We start from the raw sequence: 21628 nt of genomic DNA on the forward strand, positions 1-21628 counted from the left end.
ACGACAGATTTCGCATACTCGGAAAGGGTCGCTCACACTTTCATTTGTGCGCCTTGGAGTCGACTTTTATCAAAATACACCAGCCAAGGCTGTGTCAACAAAAAGAGTTCGTGTATCATCTAAAAATAGTACATTGAACGCTCTCGTATTCGACATTTCGTGCTGGTGACGTCATATTTTGTGTTACGATTGTTGATATACGCTGTTCTTTCGAATTCTCTACTAGTTGCTGACGATTACCCCTGACGAGTGTCAGCCGAAAATATTCGGGTTCATTTTAATATGAATATACTATTCAATTGTACATGAATATATGTATGTATAGTATATAGTAGCGTGTGTTTTAATCAGTGCACAATGCAGATATTTCGAAGTAAAATCAGCAGAGAAAGAAACATGTCATATTTTATCTCGTGCAAACAACCCAGTTTGGAATACAAGTGCTTCCAGATCTGAATCCGGTTGTCGGCTTGTTTTGATAAATATCCGAACTCTGTGTCAATACCGGGTGCTGCACCTGGGTCAGCTCCCAGAATCTGGAGAATCTGATTCAGGATTACTACGCCAAACCGGTGTTATAGTTTACTGACGGTGTAACGTAAAGCTTATTAGTATATAGAATCACGGTATAGTAATATGTAGAATACGAGGGTGTGTCCAAATCCACCGCTCAATTTGCACTAATAAGGAATAATGAACCAACCCTGTAAGGATAATGAGATCAAAGATCATTAGTCAACATACTTATCAATAAAAGCGTTTATGGTTGGGCGTTTTTCTCTAAACCTGAACTGTTTCCTGGATAATATATTATATAGTGAAGTTGGTCAACATATTTAACATTAATATTTCAATTATTTTATAAAATAACGGTAACATGAGCAATGAGCATATAGGTGTGTGTATTGTTGGATAAAGTGTGTGGATTTCCTTTCTGTGACGATATCATTTTCTTTAGTAGGCTAGGCCTATAGTGGCCGGAACAGATCAGATCAGGTCTTATTGCAGATTCCTTATAGATTGTTCATTATTTTGATGACTTCATGTTCTAAAACTGCTGCAGGCTAATAATAATCGAGTTAGGTTGTGGCCTGTTTAAATATTTGTGTGTACTGCTGGTGCTGGATAATACAATATTGTCTTGGAGACTCTTTCCAATGTTTGCATAGTAGTGAATAAAACCGCTGCATGTCCTGTTCAGGGGTGATAGTGACGTTGCCAATGATGATTTTATAAGAAATTTTTTGTATGGAGATATTGAATAATCGGTTGAAGAGTTTCCATGTTCCTTATTCATGAGACTTTTGAAGGTACAGAACTTCAACATGCAATTGAACAATATATTCATAGTGAGATAAACCCAAATGTATTCAGCTAACACTCATCCGGGGTAATTGTCAGTAGTTGGTAAAGAATTGAGAACATTATTTATCACCGACATGACTTTTACACCTGAAAGTGTTTATTTTGCTATGAATGTATTATTCAATTGTATATTTAAGTTCTATACCTCCAGGATTTTATTGTCTATGAATGTTCAGATATTATAGCTATATTACAGTAATCAACTGTTAACTCAATTGTCGGACACCAATATGTGACGTGGTTTTCCGAATCATGGACGATGACATAGGTACGGAATGTTCAAAACTACGCTTGCTATCCGGATATTTACGGTATTTGTTCAATCTAGACAAGAATGAATTTCTTGGGCCCAGACGTGACGGCTATTCGGACATCCCAAGGACGACCATAACTGCTGTCGGAAGCCTGGACTCAGGAACGGAATTGGATCCCTCCAAGGTGAGTCACAGTATTGCAATTGACTCAAGTACAAGTCGAGTCATTTTACGCGTTTGGAAAAGTAACCAGTGTTGGGATCAAGTCACTACCTTCGAGTCACGAGTCATCTCGAGTCATTGCACATTTTGACTCGAGTCAAGTCAAGTCAATCGATTTTCAAAGGTGACTCGAGTCAAGTCAAGTCACTCGTTTTTTAGAGTCAAGTCAAGTCAAGTCACGAGTCAAGTCACAATTCAAGTCAAATTGAATTTTCGAAGTATGAGTGATCATTCGAATTAATTATATTTTACTAGCTGTGTTAAAGAGATCAATTAGTCATTTATCTTGAATCAAAAACCGAATATAAAGTTAAATATACATGCAAAAATGCGTTGCATCGCTCATGCACACGTAGAACTGCTAATAAAATACGTCAGTAACTGAATATCTACATCAGGGGTGTCAAACATACGACCCGCCAAATGATTGCATTCGGCCCACGAAGAAATTCTGAGTATATGTTGAGACTGCGTGATTTTTTCCAACACATTTCTCGAATTCGTAGTATGAAATATTACTAATAAATATTCCTTCAAGATAGCAAATTTCGAGTATGCTCATAGGCCACATTATAACCACCCAACAGCGGAGTTGTGATTGTAGTCATCGTCAGGAAACAATCGCTGACATTGACACCCAATTCCGAGAGTGCGAAAAAATGCAAATATATTGAGTTAAGAGTTAGTAACATTTTGGAATCATTACGCCCGAGAGTGATCTGAATATTTGAATTCAACCCGCGACGTCAGTTGAGTTTGACAACTCTGAGCAACATGCTACATTCTCTTATTATCAGCCAAAATAGAGGATCGAGTACGAAGCCTCGAGAAGATGAAAGAAATTGATATTGTACAATACAGTAGCCATCTATGCACATCTGTGAGGATATACATGCATAAAATATATTTGTTCGATTTAAATCATACAAGTTGGTAAAGGTAAGTGCCTTGCAATGTAAGGACAGAACCGTACAATAAACAGCGATACGTTGCTATTAAATTAATCTGCTACTACGACAATGCAAGCTGTGATCATTTTGTTTGCGGTTAGTGTTGTGATGTAACAATGTAGGGTCAGTGAAACGTACAATCAGTGAATGACTGGTTGCTCTCACAAGTTGCAACGGCATATCGTGAATAATCCGAACATGCTCAAATACATTGATTTAGTCGACACCGTTTACTTGATGACTTGAAATTGACTCGTAAATTTTGCCCGAGTCACGAGTCAATCCACATTTTTGAAGCGCCAAGTCAAGTCAAGTCAAGTCATTTTTGCAAAGTGACTCGAGTCAAGTCAAGTCATTCAAAAAAGTTGACTCGAGTCTGACTCGAGTCAAGTCATGACTCGAGTCATCCCGACACTGAAAGTAACTTGAGTCAAGTTCAGTCATCAAAAAATTGGTAAAATCGGAAGGGGCTTATTTCGACACAGAAAAAATGCCTAAATACTCTACAAATAGAGCAATTTTCGAAAATATTAGCCTATTCTGTTTCCAGGGGTTATTTTGCCTGTTTCTTATGATAATTTGACTATCTAAAGTGATGCAAAAACTACCTACTTTATAAAGGCCCACATATAGAAAGAATTTAGTTTTGGGTCAAAAACTGTAGAAGTCGATGTGGTCTGAAAACATGTCAATTTGAGTAAGTAGTGAGCATAAGCCAAAGCTTCATTGGAAAAAGTACCCATCTACTTTGTTAACGTACCAATTAATGATATATATATATATATATATATATATATAGAATGGAATAATATTGATATTGAGATATACCAGAATATTTTCGGCTGACACTCGTCAGGGATAATCGTCAGCAACTAGTGGAAAATTGAAAGGAACATTGTATATCAACAATCGTATCAATGTCGATATTCAAAACATACACACAATATACTATTCAATTGTATATTGAAGTTCTTTATCTCAAAGAGTCCTTTGCAAATATTTTTAGTTTATGCCGTCTCATGTCTGTTCTGTACTTTAGGGCCTTAGACCGCACTCCAATGCATCAAGTCAAAGGCACACATTCGCTCCCATGGATGGGTTAACTCAGGACTCCGAGTCTGATGAGGACTTATACGAACCGCAGACCCTTCATTCCCAACCCCCAACCGGCAGCTCACCCATATCTCCACAATCCACTGCATTCAATACCGGGGCTGACAGTAACCAAGGCTCTGACATGTACACGTTTGCCGGGGCAAGTTCATCGAACATCACTTCTCCCCCTAGCTCCGGCCCCACTTCATCGGAATCTTATCCCAGGAAATTTGTGACAGTCGACGATTTCCTGGGCCAGTCCGTGTCTGGTTTTAAGAAAAGCGACTTTAAAAAGTCCAAGTGTACTCGTGCCGACTTGGACGAGGATACGCAGAAAAATAGACACTCGAATTTAAAATTAGACGTACGACTTGGACCGGGGCCCAGTTCGCCCCCGCAAATTGACGATACTACTGTGGATAATGAAGCAGACGAAAATACAGGTACTTTGTTGTTCGTTGTAGTACTCTGTTCATTCTGCATGCCCATTTGTACCCTGCTTATTTACAGAGGGGGGTTGGCACTAACATGTTTTCTAAGTGCTGAAGTTGGTTTGGTCAAGTGGCCATGTCTTGGAGTACTTCTACTTCTACTCTGCTGCAACTAGAACTAGAACTACTCACTTCTAAAAATATGCAACTAGAACATCTACTACCCGCCAGAACTAATTCTCACTTTTCAAAATCTGTAACAAGGAGTGGAACTACTAGGGTTACCATAATTCCTACTTTAGGAGGATTTGTCCTCCCTTTTTTAGGTTTTTGGAAATGTCCTCCGACGACGCCTAAGCGTCCTCCTTTTTGGGAGTTCGTCCTCCTTTACAGCTTTTAGAGCTAAGATGGTGGATAGATCCGAGTGCAAATGGGCATAAATGACGCTAAATAGGAAATTCGTAGTTCGGACGAAAGTGACGACCAGCGGAGAATGTGAAAAGTTGAGCTTGTTTTTAGTCAACCAACCGCAAAGTCGGGAAAAATTTACCTTCCTTGATTCCAAAGTATGGTAGCCCTAGGAACTGCTCACTTTTCAAAATCTGTGACTAGAACTAGAACTGCAGCTACTCTTCAAAATCTGTAACAAGGACTGGAACTAAATAATTTTCAAAATCTGTAACAAGGACTAGAACTACTCACTTTTCAAAATCTGTAACAAGGACTGGAACTAAATAATTTTCAAAATCTGTAACAAGGACTAGAACTACTCACTCTTCAAAATCTGTAACAAGGACTGGAACTAAATAATTTTCAAAATCTGTAACAAGGACTAGAACTACTCACTTTTTAAAATCTGTAACAAGGACTGGAACTAAATAATTTTCAAAATCTGTAACAAGGACTAGAACTACTCACTCTTCAAAATCTGTAACAAGGACTGGAACTAAATAATTTTCAAAATCTGTAACAAGGACTAGAACTACTCACTTTTAAAAATCTGTAACAAGGACTGGAACTAAATAATTTTCAAAATCTGTAACAAGGACTAGAACTACTCACTTTTCAAAATCTGTAACAGCGACTAGAACTACTCGCTGTTCAAAATCTGTAACAGGGACTAGAACTACTCAATTTTCTAAATCCGTAACTAGAACTAGAACTACAGCTACTCGATTTTTAAAATCTGCGAAAGAACTAGAACTACTCAATTTTAAAATCCTCAACTAGAACTAGAACCAAAACTACTCACTTTTTTAAGATCCGTCGTTAAAATTCTGCAACTAGAACTAGAACTAAGACTAGTAACTTTTTCAAAATGCGCACTAGAACTAGAAATGAAACTCACTTTTTAAAATTCGCGACTAGAACTGAGACTAGTCACTTTTCAAAATTTTCTAGGACCACAACTAGAATTGCTCAAAAACCAGTAGTTAATTGACTGTCAAATAACTATATCGCTAGTTTGTACAAGTGCATTTGTACCGCATGACTCCACTTATTTTTTCGCCTCGAAGGTTCACGAAATAAATCTCTCTTTCTCTCTCAGTGTTTCAGGCGCTGACCCCACCGCCAGGTATTACCCCGGATTTGATTTACGTTCCATCCCCGCCTCAGGGTTTAGTCGACACCGACAATCCTCCAGACGCAGTTTTAAGGAAAGTCAAGCCCGCCAAGAGTGATCAACCAGCTCCCTTGCTCGGGATTCAGGCACCTAGAAAGACGAACTCTGAGATTTTGTCTTTATTCGGAGGCGAGACCCCGCCCGCGGACGAACCCCCTCCGGAAATTTCATCGTTACGTAGCGCGTCGATTACGGCGCCGTCGGAACCGGTTGAAGATTTGAAAATGTTCGACCCCTGTCGGCCGGACGAAGATTTGGAGTATGTTGAAGATCATTTTGCCACTGTCGCTCAGGAAACAAGAAATCACGGTTCGTTTCTGTGCAAGCTGTTTTGTTTTCACGTTTTTGGTGTCCTGATCCTAATCAAATTTAGTAAGCATTCGTACGCTCTCATTTTAATTGCACTCTAATTTCTGGTTTTCCTGAAAATGCTACAGAACTGTATCGTGCGAAACGAGCTAATCTCGGTGTGCAGACATTTCCTATTCCCGTGCTTATGGAAATGGACTTAGCTTTGATATGCTTCGACATGAAATAAACTTGATTTTTAGTGAATCTCTTTCTAATTCGGAATTACATGCATGTACAAATTTCAAGAATTCAGTCCTAATTCAAATAAACAAATTATATATGTAGAAAGAATTTTGCTACCTTATGACTAAAAAATACAGGAGCACTAGAGCTAACTTCAGTAAATGCAGATAACCAATTTATAGATAAAGAATGAATTATTCTGCCTGATGACTAAAAAATAACCAAATTATAAATATAGAAAGAATTTTGCCACCTGTTTTGACGTAACAATGTGTTTAGATCAGCCACATGCGCCAATCGGTGGAGCTCGAAGAAAAACAACGCGTCCAAAACCTTCCACACCTTCTACGTTAGATAACATGCCCGGACCGAGTTCCAGACCGGCCATAACACTCCACACGGATTCTGCAACCTGGCCCTGCCCACTGTGCACATTCGCAAACAGAATTTCTGCACAGTACTGCGAAGTCTGCCATGAAGGTCACCCTCCCTGGTACGAAGGGTGAGTCGCGCTTTGAAACAAATTGTTGGCAATGACTAGGAATGGGTTATTTAACAGGGGTGGTCACAGTCCGATTTTGGTGGACCCCGTGGAGTCAGTTTTGCGTCCGAAACAAGATCAGGTGCTAGGACCCGTCGTGGAGAAAGCGTTTGTCGATGAGTATGTGATTTTATGTAATTTTTACGTAATAAACGTAAATTTTTCACCTGAAAATCTTTTGACATCAATTTTTTACCTTAAAACATATAGATTTTTAACCGAAATATTAAGACTTACAACATTGCTATGTTATTTTTTTTAATTTTTGACAACTAAATGTAGACTTTTGACAACTTACGGCATTTTTTTTACTTTAACTTACTTTTTTTTACTTTAAAAATGCAGTTTTCACCTAAATCTTGCAGCCATGACAACATTATGACGTTAATTTGAACCTAAAAACATAAATGTCTGACAACTTGCGTGATATTTTTGCCTGACGAACCTAAATTTTTGACGCAATAATATTTTGACAATTCATGACATTATTTTTGCCTTGTAAAACATAAAGTTTGGACCAACAGTTCTCAACCGTCCTTTCACCTTTCCCAGTGCTGGAATGAGTCAAAGATTGAGTCGCTTTTCTATCAGCAAAGTTGACTGAACGTTCTAACATTTTCGCCCCACAATCAACCCGTTCGTTATTTTTGCCCCCTTCTTTCTTAAAATCTTTCCCAGGGAGCCACTGGCTAAGGTCTAAATATGAAAACTTCTGACGACTTATGAAATTATTTTTGCAACTGAAAACGTAAATTTTTTTTGTCTTAAAATTTGAAACATTGACAACCTGCACTCTCAAAAAAACATTTTTTTTCAACAAAGTTTAACGCTTGAAAAACAATTTCGTTCACGTTGCGTTGATTGCGCATTGTTTCATTCAGATGGAGCTGTACTTCTTGCAACACTGCCAACAACCCGACGTATCGCTTTTGTCAATCTTGTACGAAGGAACGGCCCGCTGGTTTCGTAGCTGTGCGTTCAGGTCTGTTAGTAGGTTTGCCTCTGTCTAAACCAATGTTGGTATCAAGTCACCACCTTCGAGTCACAAGGCATTGCACGTCTTGACTCAAATCACTCGATCTCTGGAGGTCACTTGAGTCAAGTGAAGTCGCTCGAATTTTGTTGCTGACTCAATTCAAGTTAAGTCCCTTGATATTTTTTGCCGACTCGAGTCAAGTTGAGTCACTTGATTTTCTATTGCTGACGTGAGTCATCCCAACACTGCTCTGAACGTTCATAACAAGCTGCTTTCCAGCTCCCGTGGTCGAGCCTTCAACGTCGTCTCGCCTACAAGTAAACAGACAGACATCCAGACAAAATACCGAAGACTTTCGGTCTCTCCTGGTGAGTTGCGGAGCCAGACTTAACATATCACCATGCTTGTACAATGTACAACCTACTTGATTTTCAGAATTCGCAACTAGAACTAGAAATACTCACTTTTCAAAATCCACAACTAGAACTACTTATTTTTGAGAATTCCCAACTGAAACTAGAAACTCGTTCTTCAAAATCCATGACTAGAACTAGAACTGCTCACTTATCAAAATCCACGACCAGAACTAGAACTACTCACCCTTGAAAAGTCACAACTAGAACTAGAACTACTCCCTTTTCAAAACTAGCAACTGGAACTAGAACTATTCGCTTTTAAAAATCCACAACTAGTATTATTGACTTTGGAGAAGTCGCAACTAGAATTAAAAAACCGCTGCATATCAAATTTCAGGCCATTTCTATCCATAGAAGTGAGGTTATTGGTGCAGAAAATTTCGGGAATAAAAAAAAAACTTGCAAATGTCACTGCTGACTCCATAACATAACATAACATAACATGGTTAGGTTATATTTTGATCTGAACAAGTCACACACAATGTACAATGCGATAAGACACAATGCGATGTCATGAACAGATAGGAGGATGTCGAACGACACGCATCAGTAGCGATCCTTTACTCTAACATCCACCTCGGCCTAGAGTGCCCGATGTCACAGTTCTTTTTCGATGTTGATCTCTTTGAAGCAGCGGCCCTTTCTACTAGTTCTTTTCCATTCATTGTGAGTGCTTTCTTTCGTCGGGTCTTTTTCTGGGCTTTTTTGTCGCCGTAAGAACGGCAACGGCAGGGGAAGAGGAGCCAAGATAAACCTCCGACGGGAATCGAACGCGGTTCGCCTGCGTGCTGGGCGCTTATCGTAACCACTACACTATCTCCCCTCCATGAAATTGTTAGTCTGCCTAAAAACACGTAGACGTAGAGTTGTTAGTAGAATTTGTTTTCATCATTTTCATTAAACCGAGATTGTGCCAAATTTGATGTGCAGCATAACCAACGATTCCATTGGAATTTGAAAAAAGTTCATTTTGAAAAATCCTTATGCCGATAGGCGTGTGAAGAACAACCCATTTTAAAAGCCTGTGTCGTGATTCATTTGCTGAATCTCACCATTTCCCCTATGACTCGAGCATTGATCCTGATTGCGTTCGACTAATGCCATTGATCGGTGCTATTTATTTGATTGCCAACCTGATATGGAGAAGGTACCTTACAGCTTTCTCGCCATACGAGATTGAAATTGGCTTCGTGTCGCAGGTGTCTCCCGCCGACAGTATCGACACTTCGAATCTAGAGAGCATCAGAATGACGAAAGTGAAGGAAGATTTGGATAAAAACTCAAACACCATATTCAAAAATATTCAAGAGTTTTATAACGAGGTGAGCAGATGTTGGGTGACTGGATAATTTGTAATTAAACTTACGGTTGGTACCGGTAATGTAATGTGTAAAATATTTTGTTTTGCTCTAATTATAGTTCTAATCTAATTTATGGTTTTCCTGTAAATGCGACAGGATAACTGTGTAGTCTGAAACGGGCCAATCTTAGTGCGGAGATATTTGTCATTCTCGTGCTTATGAGATTTGATATCAACAGAACTTATTCAAATTCCAAGTTTTCGCGAACACAGTAATTCTAATTTAATTTGGAAATAACTGTGCAGCCATAATTCTAATTCGAATCTAATTTGGAAAAAGCTGAAAATTTTCTAGTTGTGTAACTCTGTGGGCAAATTTCTAACTCGGCGTTCAGCCGATTTTTTATTAGTGTCGATATCAGGCTTTGAAAGAAATAACATCACGTCGTGGTAGTTGGGAGTCAAGAGAACTATCTGTGACTGGTAATATTCTTCTAATTCAGTGGTTCTCAACCTTTTTGTCCTCGCGGACCCCTTTCGGAACGACACGGATCCCACGGACCCCCACGAAGTTTTACTTCAAATTTAACTCAATCATCGTGTAATTGTCATCTCTGCCTTCTGCAAATGATTACTGTATGCATAATGACAAACAGCTACAAAATGACTTGTCTTGAAAATAAGATCATACTATTCGTGTAGAACTCGGGTTGACTTCTGTTATTTCAAATCGAATTCTGCAACTGCATTTCTTGCAATATACGTGGTCGTGTCTTGAAAATCCGCGCCTTCGATTTGATGTGAACGAGTGCCGAAAATCCATTTCCACAAATATATAGCTGGTGGCGAATGTAATAATAGCACAGAACGCTTCCGATGACGCATATGAGTATAATCACAACAAATATGGCACCAAAACTGACAAACAAATTATTTAATGAATATAAAACGTCAAGCCTGGTCTTCTTTATCTAGCATTCTAGCAGCTTATCTTGAAGTTATCATGGAAAAAATGGTTATGTATATCACAGGAGAAAAACGATTTTTGTAAACATGTCGAAGTCGCCGTGATTGACCTTACTCATCCAAATTTTTTCAAAATTCCCAACAAAACATGTCTAGACAGCAAAATGTTTGTATCAGTAGGCTATTGGCAATTAAAATGAGTCTGCACAGTGCAGGATATTTCATCTCAGATGGCCATTCTGTTAATGTGAGCTCTGAAGTTTTACTAGTGATGAAGTGAAAATTCCTCGTGATTTTCTGGATTTAAAACAAAATTAGGTCATCAAATATTTTGAGGCTTCGCGGTCCCCCTGAAAACGCGGACCCCCGGTTGAGAACCACTGTTTTAATTCTTATAGCTTACGGGCGTGCAGATGCAGATGCAGCATTTCTAGTTTATGTCGTGTCCAAACATAGTAAAGGCTGTAAAAATATTCATATAAATGCTGTGAAGTTTTGGAAATGCGCCTTCAGCTATACGCCATATCGCTCAAAAATGCGATATCGGTCTGACTCTAGGCACGGGTTATGACTAGGGCAAGTTTTTGTAACTTTTGCAACTTTTTTTTACAACTTCCGGCAGCTTCCTACGTACTCAAAAGTTATGTAGTGTGGTGTTTCAAGGTGTTTGAACGAATCTTATATTGCGACTTTCTGCAACTTTTCTTCATTTTTTCATGCAACTTTTTTTTTTATGTAACCAACTTTTTACTGGAAATATTTGGCACTATATGTAGTTAGAGCGCTTGATTATTTCACTGTCGTTCAAATTTGAGGTTCTTTCTGATTTGACGTACATTCAGGCTAGACCGCCGAAAATTATGTTTTCACTGGGTCAATTTTTTCAGACTACCGGTATTGATTTTGTTCAAGTCACCAACATTGAGTTTTGCTTCAGTGCCTTGGATAAGGTACGATTCGTGTATCTCATACCCTAATAATTTCAAGGAACTTATCCATAAATTCAACTTTTCAGTGCAACTTTTGTGAAAAATAAGTGCAACTTTCCACGGATTTGACTGGAACAAAATCTTGCCCTAGTTATGGCGCGTCAAAGTGTGGACTCTGGCCTTGACGATATTACTCGTTTTTTTTTCAGACTTACGAGAAATTTGTCGACTATGATTTCCGGCCGACAGGCGATTCGTTGCAATATCCGGGAGCGCGCAATCAGGCCGTTGAGACCGCGGTTTGGCTTCGGCCTAGCGAGGTGGGATTTTTGACGCCGCGATCATAGCAGACAGGTTTTTGATTTGTTGCCTGTTGCACAGATCAGAACGGACGCGGACCGTTACAACGTTCGTAGGTGGACCGTGTTTTCAAACGAAGGCCCGCAGAGCGCTGATATTCAGCAGGGTATTCTGGGAAACTGCTGGTGAGTCACTATCCGCCTGATACATTGCTATAGATTACTGGTGTACCCGCCAAAACAATTCGACTGTTTAACACTATGGCGATTTTGACCTAAAAAACGGATGATTTTGACCTAGAAAATCAAAGTTTTGACATTCTTTACCTCGAAAACTTAATTTTGACCTAACGTATGCAAATTAGGTGTTTTTCCACATAACGTTAGAAATGTACTACAAATTTATCTTCATTTCTGGTTGTAACTGTCTGTCCATCCGAAGTATTTGGCATGTTAAAATAAAATCGCCCTATTGATCACAAATCATATATATAGGTTGAGTGTGTGTGCCATAACCTCGAGTTCAAATCATGTTCAACGCGCTTCTATACAATACAACTCTACTCTTGTCATAGCTAAAGTCTTGTATTCATTACCGGTATATGCTAATTTTCCTCACTCTTTACAGTTTCCTGTCCTATTTTTCAAGTATCAGTACTGACAGACAAAATATCAGTATTCTGGTAACTTTTCTAGTCTTAAAAGTCACAATGACATGCCTGTCTGGCTCGAGTACTAACGAGTCAATACACAACTTGACCGAAATGAGGTCGAGTGACCAAAAATTCATTAATCGAGCTCTTACAATACTGCTTTTATGGTTGATTTCAGGTTTCTGAGCGCGTTGTCAGTTCTGTGCGAACGCCCCGAGCTCGTTTTCAAAATCTTCATCACAAACGAATGTAACGACGCCGGCGCGTACATGATACGACTCTGCAAAGACGGGGTTTGGCAAACCGTCATTATCGACGACCTGCTCCCTTGCACCCCAGACGGGAAGCTGTTGTACAGCCAGGTGATGCAATTCTTCGGTACGATCGGCAGAGTTGAACAACTAAGAAATTTTTATCTTTTCTGAATTAGTATTATATCTATAGAGTTCTATTTCCAAATTTAGACTAGAATTACGAATTCGCAAAAACTCGGAAATTAATCAGATCAGGCAAATGTCTGTACAGCAAGTTTGTCTCATTTCTGGGCTACGCAGTTCAGTAGCAATTTCAGGAAAACTCAAAATCAGACACTGAGAGCATTGAAACATTTCACAAATTAGATTAGAATTAGATTACCGGTACAGGCATTGTTCTCTAATTAGTTGAATTCAGGTGTTCTTAAACGGGTTCGCGAACTAGTTATAGGGGGTCTGTGAAAGGACAATTCTGAAATACATCATCAAGTAACTATACAAAACCAGATTATCTATTGACAATGATGCCGTGAGTCGAATTGTGAAGATGTAGCTTATCTCAAGCAATGGGGATGAACTTGATGTAGTGACCTTTTTTCAGTCATCAGGTAACGTTTTACGTAGTATATAGCCTAAATCGGGTCAAGGTAATCGGGTTCCAAAATTCTTAAGGTATGAGTAAACGCCCACATAATCTGATCGGTCCAGTGTTCAAACAAGTTCAAGAACTCGTGGTCTCGCTAGACTACTAGAGTTACCTTCTTGTGCTTACCACCGTTTTATTGAGGTTCTACCTTTACCGAACAGGCAATCAACAAGCAACTGTGGGTTCCGTTAATGGAGAAGGCGCTGGCCAAAGTGCACGGGTGTTACGAAGCGTTGCAGGCCGGCCGTTCCATAGAAGGTCTCTCCACCTTGACCGGGGCTCCATGTGAAAGCTTGCAGCTCGTTGGTAGGTTGTGTCGTAGGTCAGCAATCAGTAAATATATTATGTCATGAGTGACACTCGAATACTCGAAGCGTAATCCTCGATTTCGAAAGTTATTTGACTAAACCTTTAAGTGTGCTAAAAATGAGTATATTGTGCGTGAGAGGCATTCAATATCACCCTGACAGAGTATAGCTTGAATTCGAGACTGAACTGAACAGTGAACACTAAGACTTGGACTCGAGTCTCAACACTATGACTCAAACTTGAACCTCTATACCCTGACTTGAACTCGGACTCGACTCGGTGGTGAATTGAAAATGACTCGAGTCAAAAATAGATACAAAAATATTGCCTTGTGACCTGGTTAAAACCGTGACTCGAACACTCAAATCACTCGCTTGATATTGGCAGCTGGACCGGACCGCTCCCAACCGGAGCCTGACCTGATTTGGGCGCGCCTGCTCAGTTCCAAGGAGGCCGGGTTCCTGATGGGCGCGTCGTGTGGGGGCGCAAATTTAGAGGTGAACGCGTCGTTGTATGACGAGGTGAATCTGAGAGTGAGGCATGCTTACAGCGTGCTGGACGTTAGGACGGAAAGAACGGACCACGGGGAGTATGTGAGGTGAGCGGCCAGTTCGGACTCGAGTCCAGACTCATTGCGAGCAGACAAATCAGATTACAATCATAGCTATACTCTATTCCAAAATTAGATTAAAATTAGGAATATGGTTACAGTTCTTGCCAAATTAGATTAGAATTACGTAATTCGTGACAACTTGGACATTGAATTGGTTCAGTCAACATCAATTCAGAGTTGACTCTCATAAGCACGAGAATGGCAAATGTCTGAACAGCACGCTTGGCTTGTTGTGCACGATACTGTCATCATGTAGCATTTTCAGGAAAACTAGAAATTAGGTTAGAATTAAAATTGAGTAAACGTTTCACAAATTAGATTAGAAATAGATTACCGGCATTATTTATGTGAAAATTATTTGTTGGGATTTGATTCATATGAATTGGTTAAGTTTAAGTTGAAGACAACCAGACCTTGAAAATGCTGTAATTGCCGTGATCACGGTCACTCCATTTCCAATTGCGATATTTGCAGATTTCTTCAGCTGCGCAACCCTTGGGCGCAGCAGTCGTGGTCCGGGGCTTGGAGCGACAAGCACGTAAATTGGGATCGGAATCCCAGCCTGAAACGTCGGCTGGACCCGTCCCGGTCACGTGAAGGCAAATTCTGGCTCAACTTCCAAGACATGATGAAGTGAGTTATTCCGGCCGGGCAAATTCGAGTATCACTCAGTATGACTTAGCGACAGTGTGAATGATGGAGAAAGCTCAAATATGTCCTTTTTATCCAACCTCCAAGAATATAACGTCAATTCTACATCACAGCGGTGGCTGATCACGACTTCACAGATAAAATTATGTCATTTCCACTAGTATACGCAGCTTGCATAAAGTTCTGCACTTACTTATTGAATGAAACGATATCTTGTGTCGAGGTGTCAAGGCACCTGCAATGTCAAGAAAGTATCACGACAATTTTTGTTCAGAAAATAATTAGCGGTTTATCATTTCGGCACTCGTAAACTGTGGCTCTTTCCACTCGACCCGAACTATCAAGATTGCTACCGACAAGATAGCGTAATGGTGAAGCATTCGACTTCTTGAACGGTAGGTCGTGGGTTGGATCCCTGGTCGGGTCGGACCAAAGACCTCATCAGTAACACTGGTATCCATGACTTCCCTGCTTGGCGCTCAGAATTTTGGGGATGGCATGGAGGGGTGGTACAAGACTTAGAAAGCCTTGCAAAGCTATATCTGCACCTTCCTTTTCCATCGGCATATGCATATCATGCACTCCTGGTGTGCATATGCACAGATTGTGTGTATGTATATCATGAGTCCGTAGGCAAAGGACAAAAAGATAGAACGAGATTCATATTCGAGTACGCGAATTGACATGCCCAGCGTTCATTGTCACTATTTCTCTTTCGTCAGATACTTTGACAGCGTGGACATCTGCAAGGTTCAAAACGGCCGGGACCTGTGCGAGGTCAGGACGCAAGGGGAATTCCCCGATTCAGCCAAGAAGCCCCCCACTTCGTTTTTCCTGGAAGTCAACGCTCCGACCGAGATCGATCTCTCGCTTTTTCAACAAGGATCCAGGTTTGATTTTCAGCGGTACTCAAGAACTGAGATGATTGGATTTAATACGGAACAGCCCCCGAGATTACCGGACCATGATCTGACATATTGACCAGACTTGTACAAATCACCAATCTTGTTGGTTCTCGGTCAACAAGCTACCCGATTTTTGAGTAGTTCTAGTTGTGGATTTTAAAAAGTGAGTAGTATTAGTTCTAGTTCTGGTTGCAAGTTTTGAAAAGTAAGTAGGTCTCATTCTAGTTGCAGATTTTCAAGAGTGAGTAGTTCTAGTTCTAGTTGCAAGTTTTAAAAAGTAAGTAGTTCTAGTTCTAGTTGCAAGTTTTAAAAAGTAAGTAGTTCTAATTGAAGTTGCAGATTTTCAAGAGTGAGTAGTTCTAGTTCTAGCTGCAAGTTTTGAAAAGTAAGTAGTTCTAGTTGCAAGTTTTAAAAAGTAAGTAGTTCTAGGTAAAGTTGCAGATTTTCAAGAGTTAGTAGTTCTAGTTCTTGTCTCTCATTTGAGAAAATTAGTTGGCGAGCAACCCAAAAACACATGGCGTCGTTTGGCCTGAATCGTGATACCGCTGTTCTGCTGTGTGATGTTCTTGCAGCCATTGATAGCTTAGAATCATCACTACTAACAGCGGCGTAGCCCGGGGTGGTTTTGGGGGTCGATCCCCCCATTGAAATGCTGATTCAAGATTCTATTGTCCAACATTTCTTTGCTCATTTGCAATTTAGTAATTCGTATTACAGGCTTCGGAATTGAATCCAGCTGTAGGCTGGAAATAGTGAGTAGTTCTAGTTGGGTATTTTGATAAGGGAGTGGTCCCAGTTCTAGTTGTGGATTTCCAGAAACAAGCAGTTCTAGTTGCGTATTTTGAAAATCCAGTAGTTTGTACTAGCCTGATCTGGACAAAATCATCAAAACCCTGATTTTTCAGATCCAAATTTTTCACAACAGGTCGGTCGAAGGCTCGGGTCGCCAGCCAGTGGACGTTTGCGTCTGCGTGTTCAGGAGTAACGCTGACGCTGCAAGTGCAGCCCCGGAGTCCGAGGTACGCCTAGGGGCTCTGGTTGTTGCCAGCAGGCGGCAGGTATGAGAAACTGCGTTTCGATGCGGGCCAGATATAAGCTCGTACATATCATTTCAGGTGAAACGTCACGGTTCATGCAGCCACTGGTTCGAAACAGGGTATTATCAAATCGTGACGCTCGCTTTTAACCACTGGATGTCTTCGTTTGGCGGAGGTAACTGATTTCTGAATGAAAATTTGGATTTTAAAGGAAAATTTGATCTTGCAAATTTTGAATTTTGAGTAAATTTTGTCTGCGAGTTTTGAGGAAGATTCTCAATCTGACCGATTTTTGAATGTGAAATGAAAATTCGAACTGTGAATTTGGTCTGTGAGATTTAGAGTTTTAGGAAAAATTTGGTCTCGGAGATTTTTGAGAGAATTTGTTGTCGTAAATTACTCATTTGAGGAAAATTTTGTCTCAGATTTCATGTTTTGAGGAAAATTATCTTTTGAGGAAAATTTGGTCTCGGAGATCTTCAATTTTGATGAAATATTCAATCTCGTATATTTTAAATTTTTGTCCATCCTCAAAAACCTCACCCGCCTCTTATTTTCAGCCGCGACGATAGAAGGTCCGGACCCCCCCAAATACGTCCTGGCGCTGCACAGCACCAAGGAGATCTCGCTGAGTTATTTCCGAGCGAACGTCAATATTCTCGGAGACGCTGTCGCAGAACTCGTCACAAAAAAGGGGGAGCCGAAACATGTGAGAGTCAGGGAAGCTCTAGTCGGGGAGGGGATTAGAAATTTTTAGTCTCTGTTAAATAGAATTAAAATTGGAATGAATGAATTCGCGAAAACTTGGAAACTAAATCAAATTCAGTTCGTATCGAATCAGTCGATTCTCGTAAGTATGAGAATGGTAAATGTCTGTACAGCAAGTTTGGCTCGTTTTGCACTATACAGTTCTGGTGCAGCATTTTCAGGAAAATCAGAAATTACGGTTGTTTAGAAATAAAATGAGAGCATAATAGAAACAATTTGCAAATTAAATTAGATTAGAATTTGATTAGAATTAAATTACTGGCAGTTTGATCAAACTACTCTAATTAGACAACTAGAATTATCCGGTTCCCCAAGTCTCCCGGTGTCTAACGAAATCTTTGTTTCAGCTCCGAGAATGCGCGACGTGCTATTATCTGGCTCACGGCTGGGCCGGGCTGATCATTGTGGCGGAGAACCGACACCCGAGTCAACACCTACATGTGAAATGCGATTGTCGTGACTCCGTGAATGTCGTGTCCACCCGAGGTTCGCTACAGACTGTTGACAGCGTACCACCCTTACACAGGTCAGTTGCAGATTTTCAGCGTGTTTGTCGATGGACAACTAGCCTACTGATGATGCGAAATGCGTGACACAGTGGGGCAAAGACACAGCTAGCGATTTCTGATCGTTACGTAAACAGATATTTGACAACATTATAGCTTGCGACCCGAGCGCAAATTGAGCAAAAGGTAATGATTCGAATCCGACAATAAATATTATAATCTGGTCAGGACAGCTACCCCAAAATTGCTCTTAAAGGCAGAGAATTGGCATTATTTCGAACGATAGAACCGCCGTTATACAATGACTGTAACAATGACTTATTGCGCACCTATAATATATATATACATGAGTAAAGAATTGGCCACCGTAAATACTATTTTATTCAAATCCTAAATTTTTCGACGGCAATAACTTCGCTTCCACTGGTTGGAATTGAACCAAATTTGGTGAGCATCGTTTCTATAGACAACCTAACAATTTCAAGGGGTGACCAAAAAAGTTTGAAGTTTTTTTTCAATTATCTTTATATAATAAATAAATAACTTTCTTCTGTAGCAATGCGGCTACTGGATGGAATTAAACCAAATTTGATGTGCAGGCTTGAATTAGATTAACTAACAATTTTATCGAGTAGCAAGTACAGTTTGAGTGAAAAAGTCATTTTTGAACACCCCTAGTGCACAATGCACATCTATCTGTTAGTTATCTATAGTGAGATGCCTTATATTCAGTCTGTGACATGAGAGGAATTTGAGCAATTTAACATTATAGAAGCGTGCGACATATGAGCACGTCAGGTGATTTCCAAGTTTGTAAATAAAACCCCAGTTTTGCATAAAACAGCAAACTGTTGAAAAGAAGTAGTCTAATTCATAACCACTTGACTGACCAGAGTATTTCGTGCAAGTACTCTAAACCTAGTTATAGTTCTCTGAAGAAGTAAAAGTACTAGTCGTTACTCGAATATCTTTGGGTACATTTCAATATGAATTTATTATTGAATTGTATATTGAAGTTCTGTACCTCCAAGAAGCTCTTTAAATAGATGTTATTTTGCAATGGATGTTGTGATTTATTTCAGGCAAGTCTTGATCGCACTGAGTCAAGTCGACGGCCATAGCGGATTCACAATCACTCACAAGGAAATTCACAAAATGGCGGGACGGGGGTTGGGGGAATGGTCCTACGAAAGAGAACACGACCCACCCTTAAACGGAGCCGTGTCGCCGCTGCACGCCCCCAGACCTCTGTGACAGCTGTGAGGTTTATAGCGTCTGCTTTTGGATGGGTATTTTCCAAACCATGAATACTACAGCCTATGGGATAGCTGGAAGTCTGGATTCGTGCGGCCAGTGTTTGGATTCTTCATTGTGATTTCGTATCAATTTCAAACTTTTGTGTCTTCTTGTTTAGTAATTATGTCGATGAAATAATAATAAATCATATTTCTTCATTCTTTAAATTGTGTCGTGATTCTCAGTATCGGTGCAGTTGTACTTTCATTAGGGATCAAAACATCACAAGATCGCGATGCAATGAAAAGATGAGGAATGTGTCCAAGCAATCTAAGTATTTCAATCAGACACCGGGGACTAGAACAGTGTTGGGTTACAGTTTTGGCACAAGTCCAAGTGATTACTGTTTATTTTCGAGTTCAAATATTCAACTAATGTTTTTGAAACTTTTGGGTGATATCGAAGGCCTTGCATTCACAATATAGTCATTTTTCTCGATCTTAACATGTTTATTCAAGCAGCTAAACGACAGTTTCTGGGCCTATTATACAAGTATCGGTCCTGTTGAACATGACTGGGATCGATTCGAGTGGAATGTCCCGGTTCATATGACTTGACCTTTTCGAATTTTAAGAAAATGACTCGAGTCAGTCAGTCAATATGTTTTATTCATCTCACCAACAAACAAGGTCTTGGATTCAGTCGCCACCCAGCGGAGTTATAAATGAGTAAATATGGCGAGATGTAGGTCAGGGTTGTCATCAATTCACAAGTCAATCTCCCTTTTATAGTTTTGACTCGAGTCATTTTCAATCTCCCACCCAGTTAAGTCCATGTCAGCGAGCAGAGAATCGAGACCGAGTCATGGTATTATGACTCGAGTGCAAGTCATTGATTTGACTGCTCAGTTTCCAGTTAAAGCCTTGGTAAACCTACTTTCTACAACTCTGTTTGGTGATATCGAATGGTTCGCCCTTTTAATATACTAATTTTCCTCACTTTGGCAGTTTCTGCTCGCATTTTCAATTACCAGTACCAAAAGACGAAATCCCAATAGTGTGGTTACTATAGCCTACTATTCTTCGAAATTACAATGAAATGTTGGTCTTGGCCGTCTGAGTCTCGAGTCATATGACTTGGTTCGAGTCATGCGCAATGACTCGAGTCCAAGTCGAGTCAATACACTACACAGATTGACTCGAGTCGAGTCATTTCCGTATTTTGGGAAAATGACTCGAGTCAAGTCAAGTCATCAGAAAATCGTGACTCGAGTCATTACAACCCTGATGCAGGTATATCAAGACTAACGAATATGGCTGTTAACCAATGGTCATGAAAATTACAAAAGATAAAAGACATGAATAGTCAGCAGTAAACATCCAAGCAGAGTGTGCGCAGCGTAAAATATGCACCAAGGCAAGAACAAAGAAGACGTAGCAAGTGGATCAGTATTACATCACTTTCGACTCGGCCTAGAACATAAAAAATAAGACGCATGCACACTGCACAGTTGCACGCTGAATGAAGAATAATAGAAGGTAACATAGGAAGGACAAGCGATAAAAATGAATGCAATGTGTCGGTAGGCGCAGACGATATGTCATATCGTGGTGGTGGTCCGAGCGCTGGCTAGTATTCATACTATTCAGTCATCTCATCGTCTGTATTTGGTGACAAACCGTTGCGCGATCTTCTGTCGAATTTTAAACCTTGCTAATAACGTCACGATTATAAATCCCGTTATCGCAATGGACGGTTCTGTTATTTTTATCCACCCATGACGCACAAGGCACGATGCAATGAACAGATAGGAGGCTGTCGAAAGTCGAAACGACCGAGTGCGATCTCTCAAACTAACATTCACCTCGGGCGATGCCCGGATGTAACAGCGTTCTTTCTTCAGCTTTAGGCTGTCTGTCTTTAGACCAAGGTTTCTTAACGGGGGTCCACAATAACCTCAGGCGTTTTCTGAGCCAGTTACACGGGTTCGCCGGAGGTCAAGACGCACACCCGGCTAATGCAGGCGAAGTCACATTGATTTTCAGTAAATGTTCATCATAATCTTTCAGTTTTCTGTGGAAATCATGGTTTAATGGGTTTGTTCTTTTAACACTCCGTTGATTCGCGGTTCTTTTCACACACAAGTAT

General features: G+C 40.1%; 3 protein-coding genes across 6 annotated transcripts in view; 2 read left to right on the forward strand and 1 right to left on the reverse strand.

Annotated features, from left to right (window-relative positions):
* The window catches only part of LOC145457804 (RNA polymerase-associated protein CTR9 homolog), a 486484-nt gene that overhangs the window by 72604 nt on the left and 392252 nt on the right, over positions 1-21628 (reverse strand). The window lies entirely within an intron of this gene.
* LOC145457834 (NADH dehydrogenase [ubiquinone] 1 beta subcomplex subunit 8, mitochondrial-like) overlaps positions 1-21628 on the forward strand; it is a 107204-nt gene that overhangs the window by 24155 nt on the left and 61421 nt on the right. The gene's annotated exons all lie outside the window — the stretch shown is intronic.
* LOC145457165 (calpain-15-like) lies at positions 1441-19707 on the forward strand. 3 transcript variants are annotated; one of them, XM_080335335.1, is made up of 21 exons: positions 1441-1633; positions 1694-1803; positions 3831-4329; positions 5867-6250; positions 6755-6968; positions 7035-7136; positions 7898-7998; positions 8272-8360; positions 9608-9730; positions 11813-11923; positions 11985-12088; positions 12734-12917; positions 13617-13761; positions 14152-14362; positions 14852-15010; positions 15751-15918; positions 16859-16991; positions 17049-17145; positions 17531-17679; positions 18086-18264; positions 19327-19707. In XM_080335335.1, exons 1-21 carry the CDS (start codon positions 1618-1620, stop codon positions 19496-19498), a joined length of 3450 nt encoding a protein of 1149 aa, XP_080191461.1. In that variant the 5' UTR covers positions 1441-1617; the 3' UTR covers positions 19499-19707. The 3 variants fall into 3 exon arrangements, with proteins under 3 accessions (XP_080191461.1, XP_080191462.1, XP_080191460.1); XM_080335336.1 differs by having other exon boundaries at positions 6071-6250; positions 6755-6977; XM_080335334.1 differs by having other exon boundaries at positions 1442-1633; positions 6755-6977.

This window comes from Botryllus schlosseri, chromosome 15 (assembly GCF_051294905.1).
Source record: "Botryllus schlosseri isolate E-star chromosome 15, Bs_hap1, whole genome shotgun sequence".
Lineage (NCBI taxonomy): Eukaryota > Metazoa > Chordata > Ascidiacea > Stolidobranchia > Styelidae > Botryllus > Botryllus schlosseri.

Bases quoted from the DNA above. Each gene is read 5' to 3' on its own strand.
- LOC145457165 (XM_080335334.1), top strand. The intron at 4,330-5,866 runs GTACTTTGTTGT...TTTCTCTCTCAG, and splicing joins TGAAGCAGACGAAAATACAG to TGTTTCAGGCGCTGACCCCA. The intron at 11,924-11,984 runs GTGGGATTTTTG...CCTGTTGCACAG, and splicing joins TTTGGCTTCGGCCTAGCGAG to ATCAGAACGGACGCGGACCG.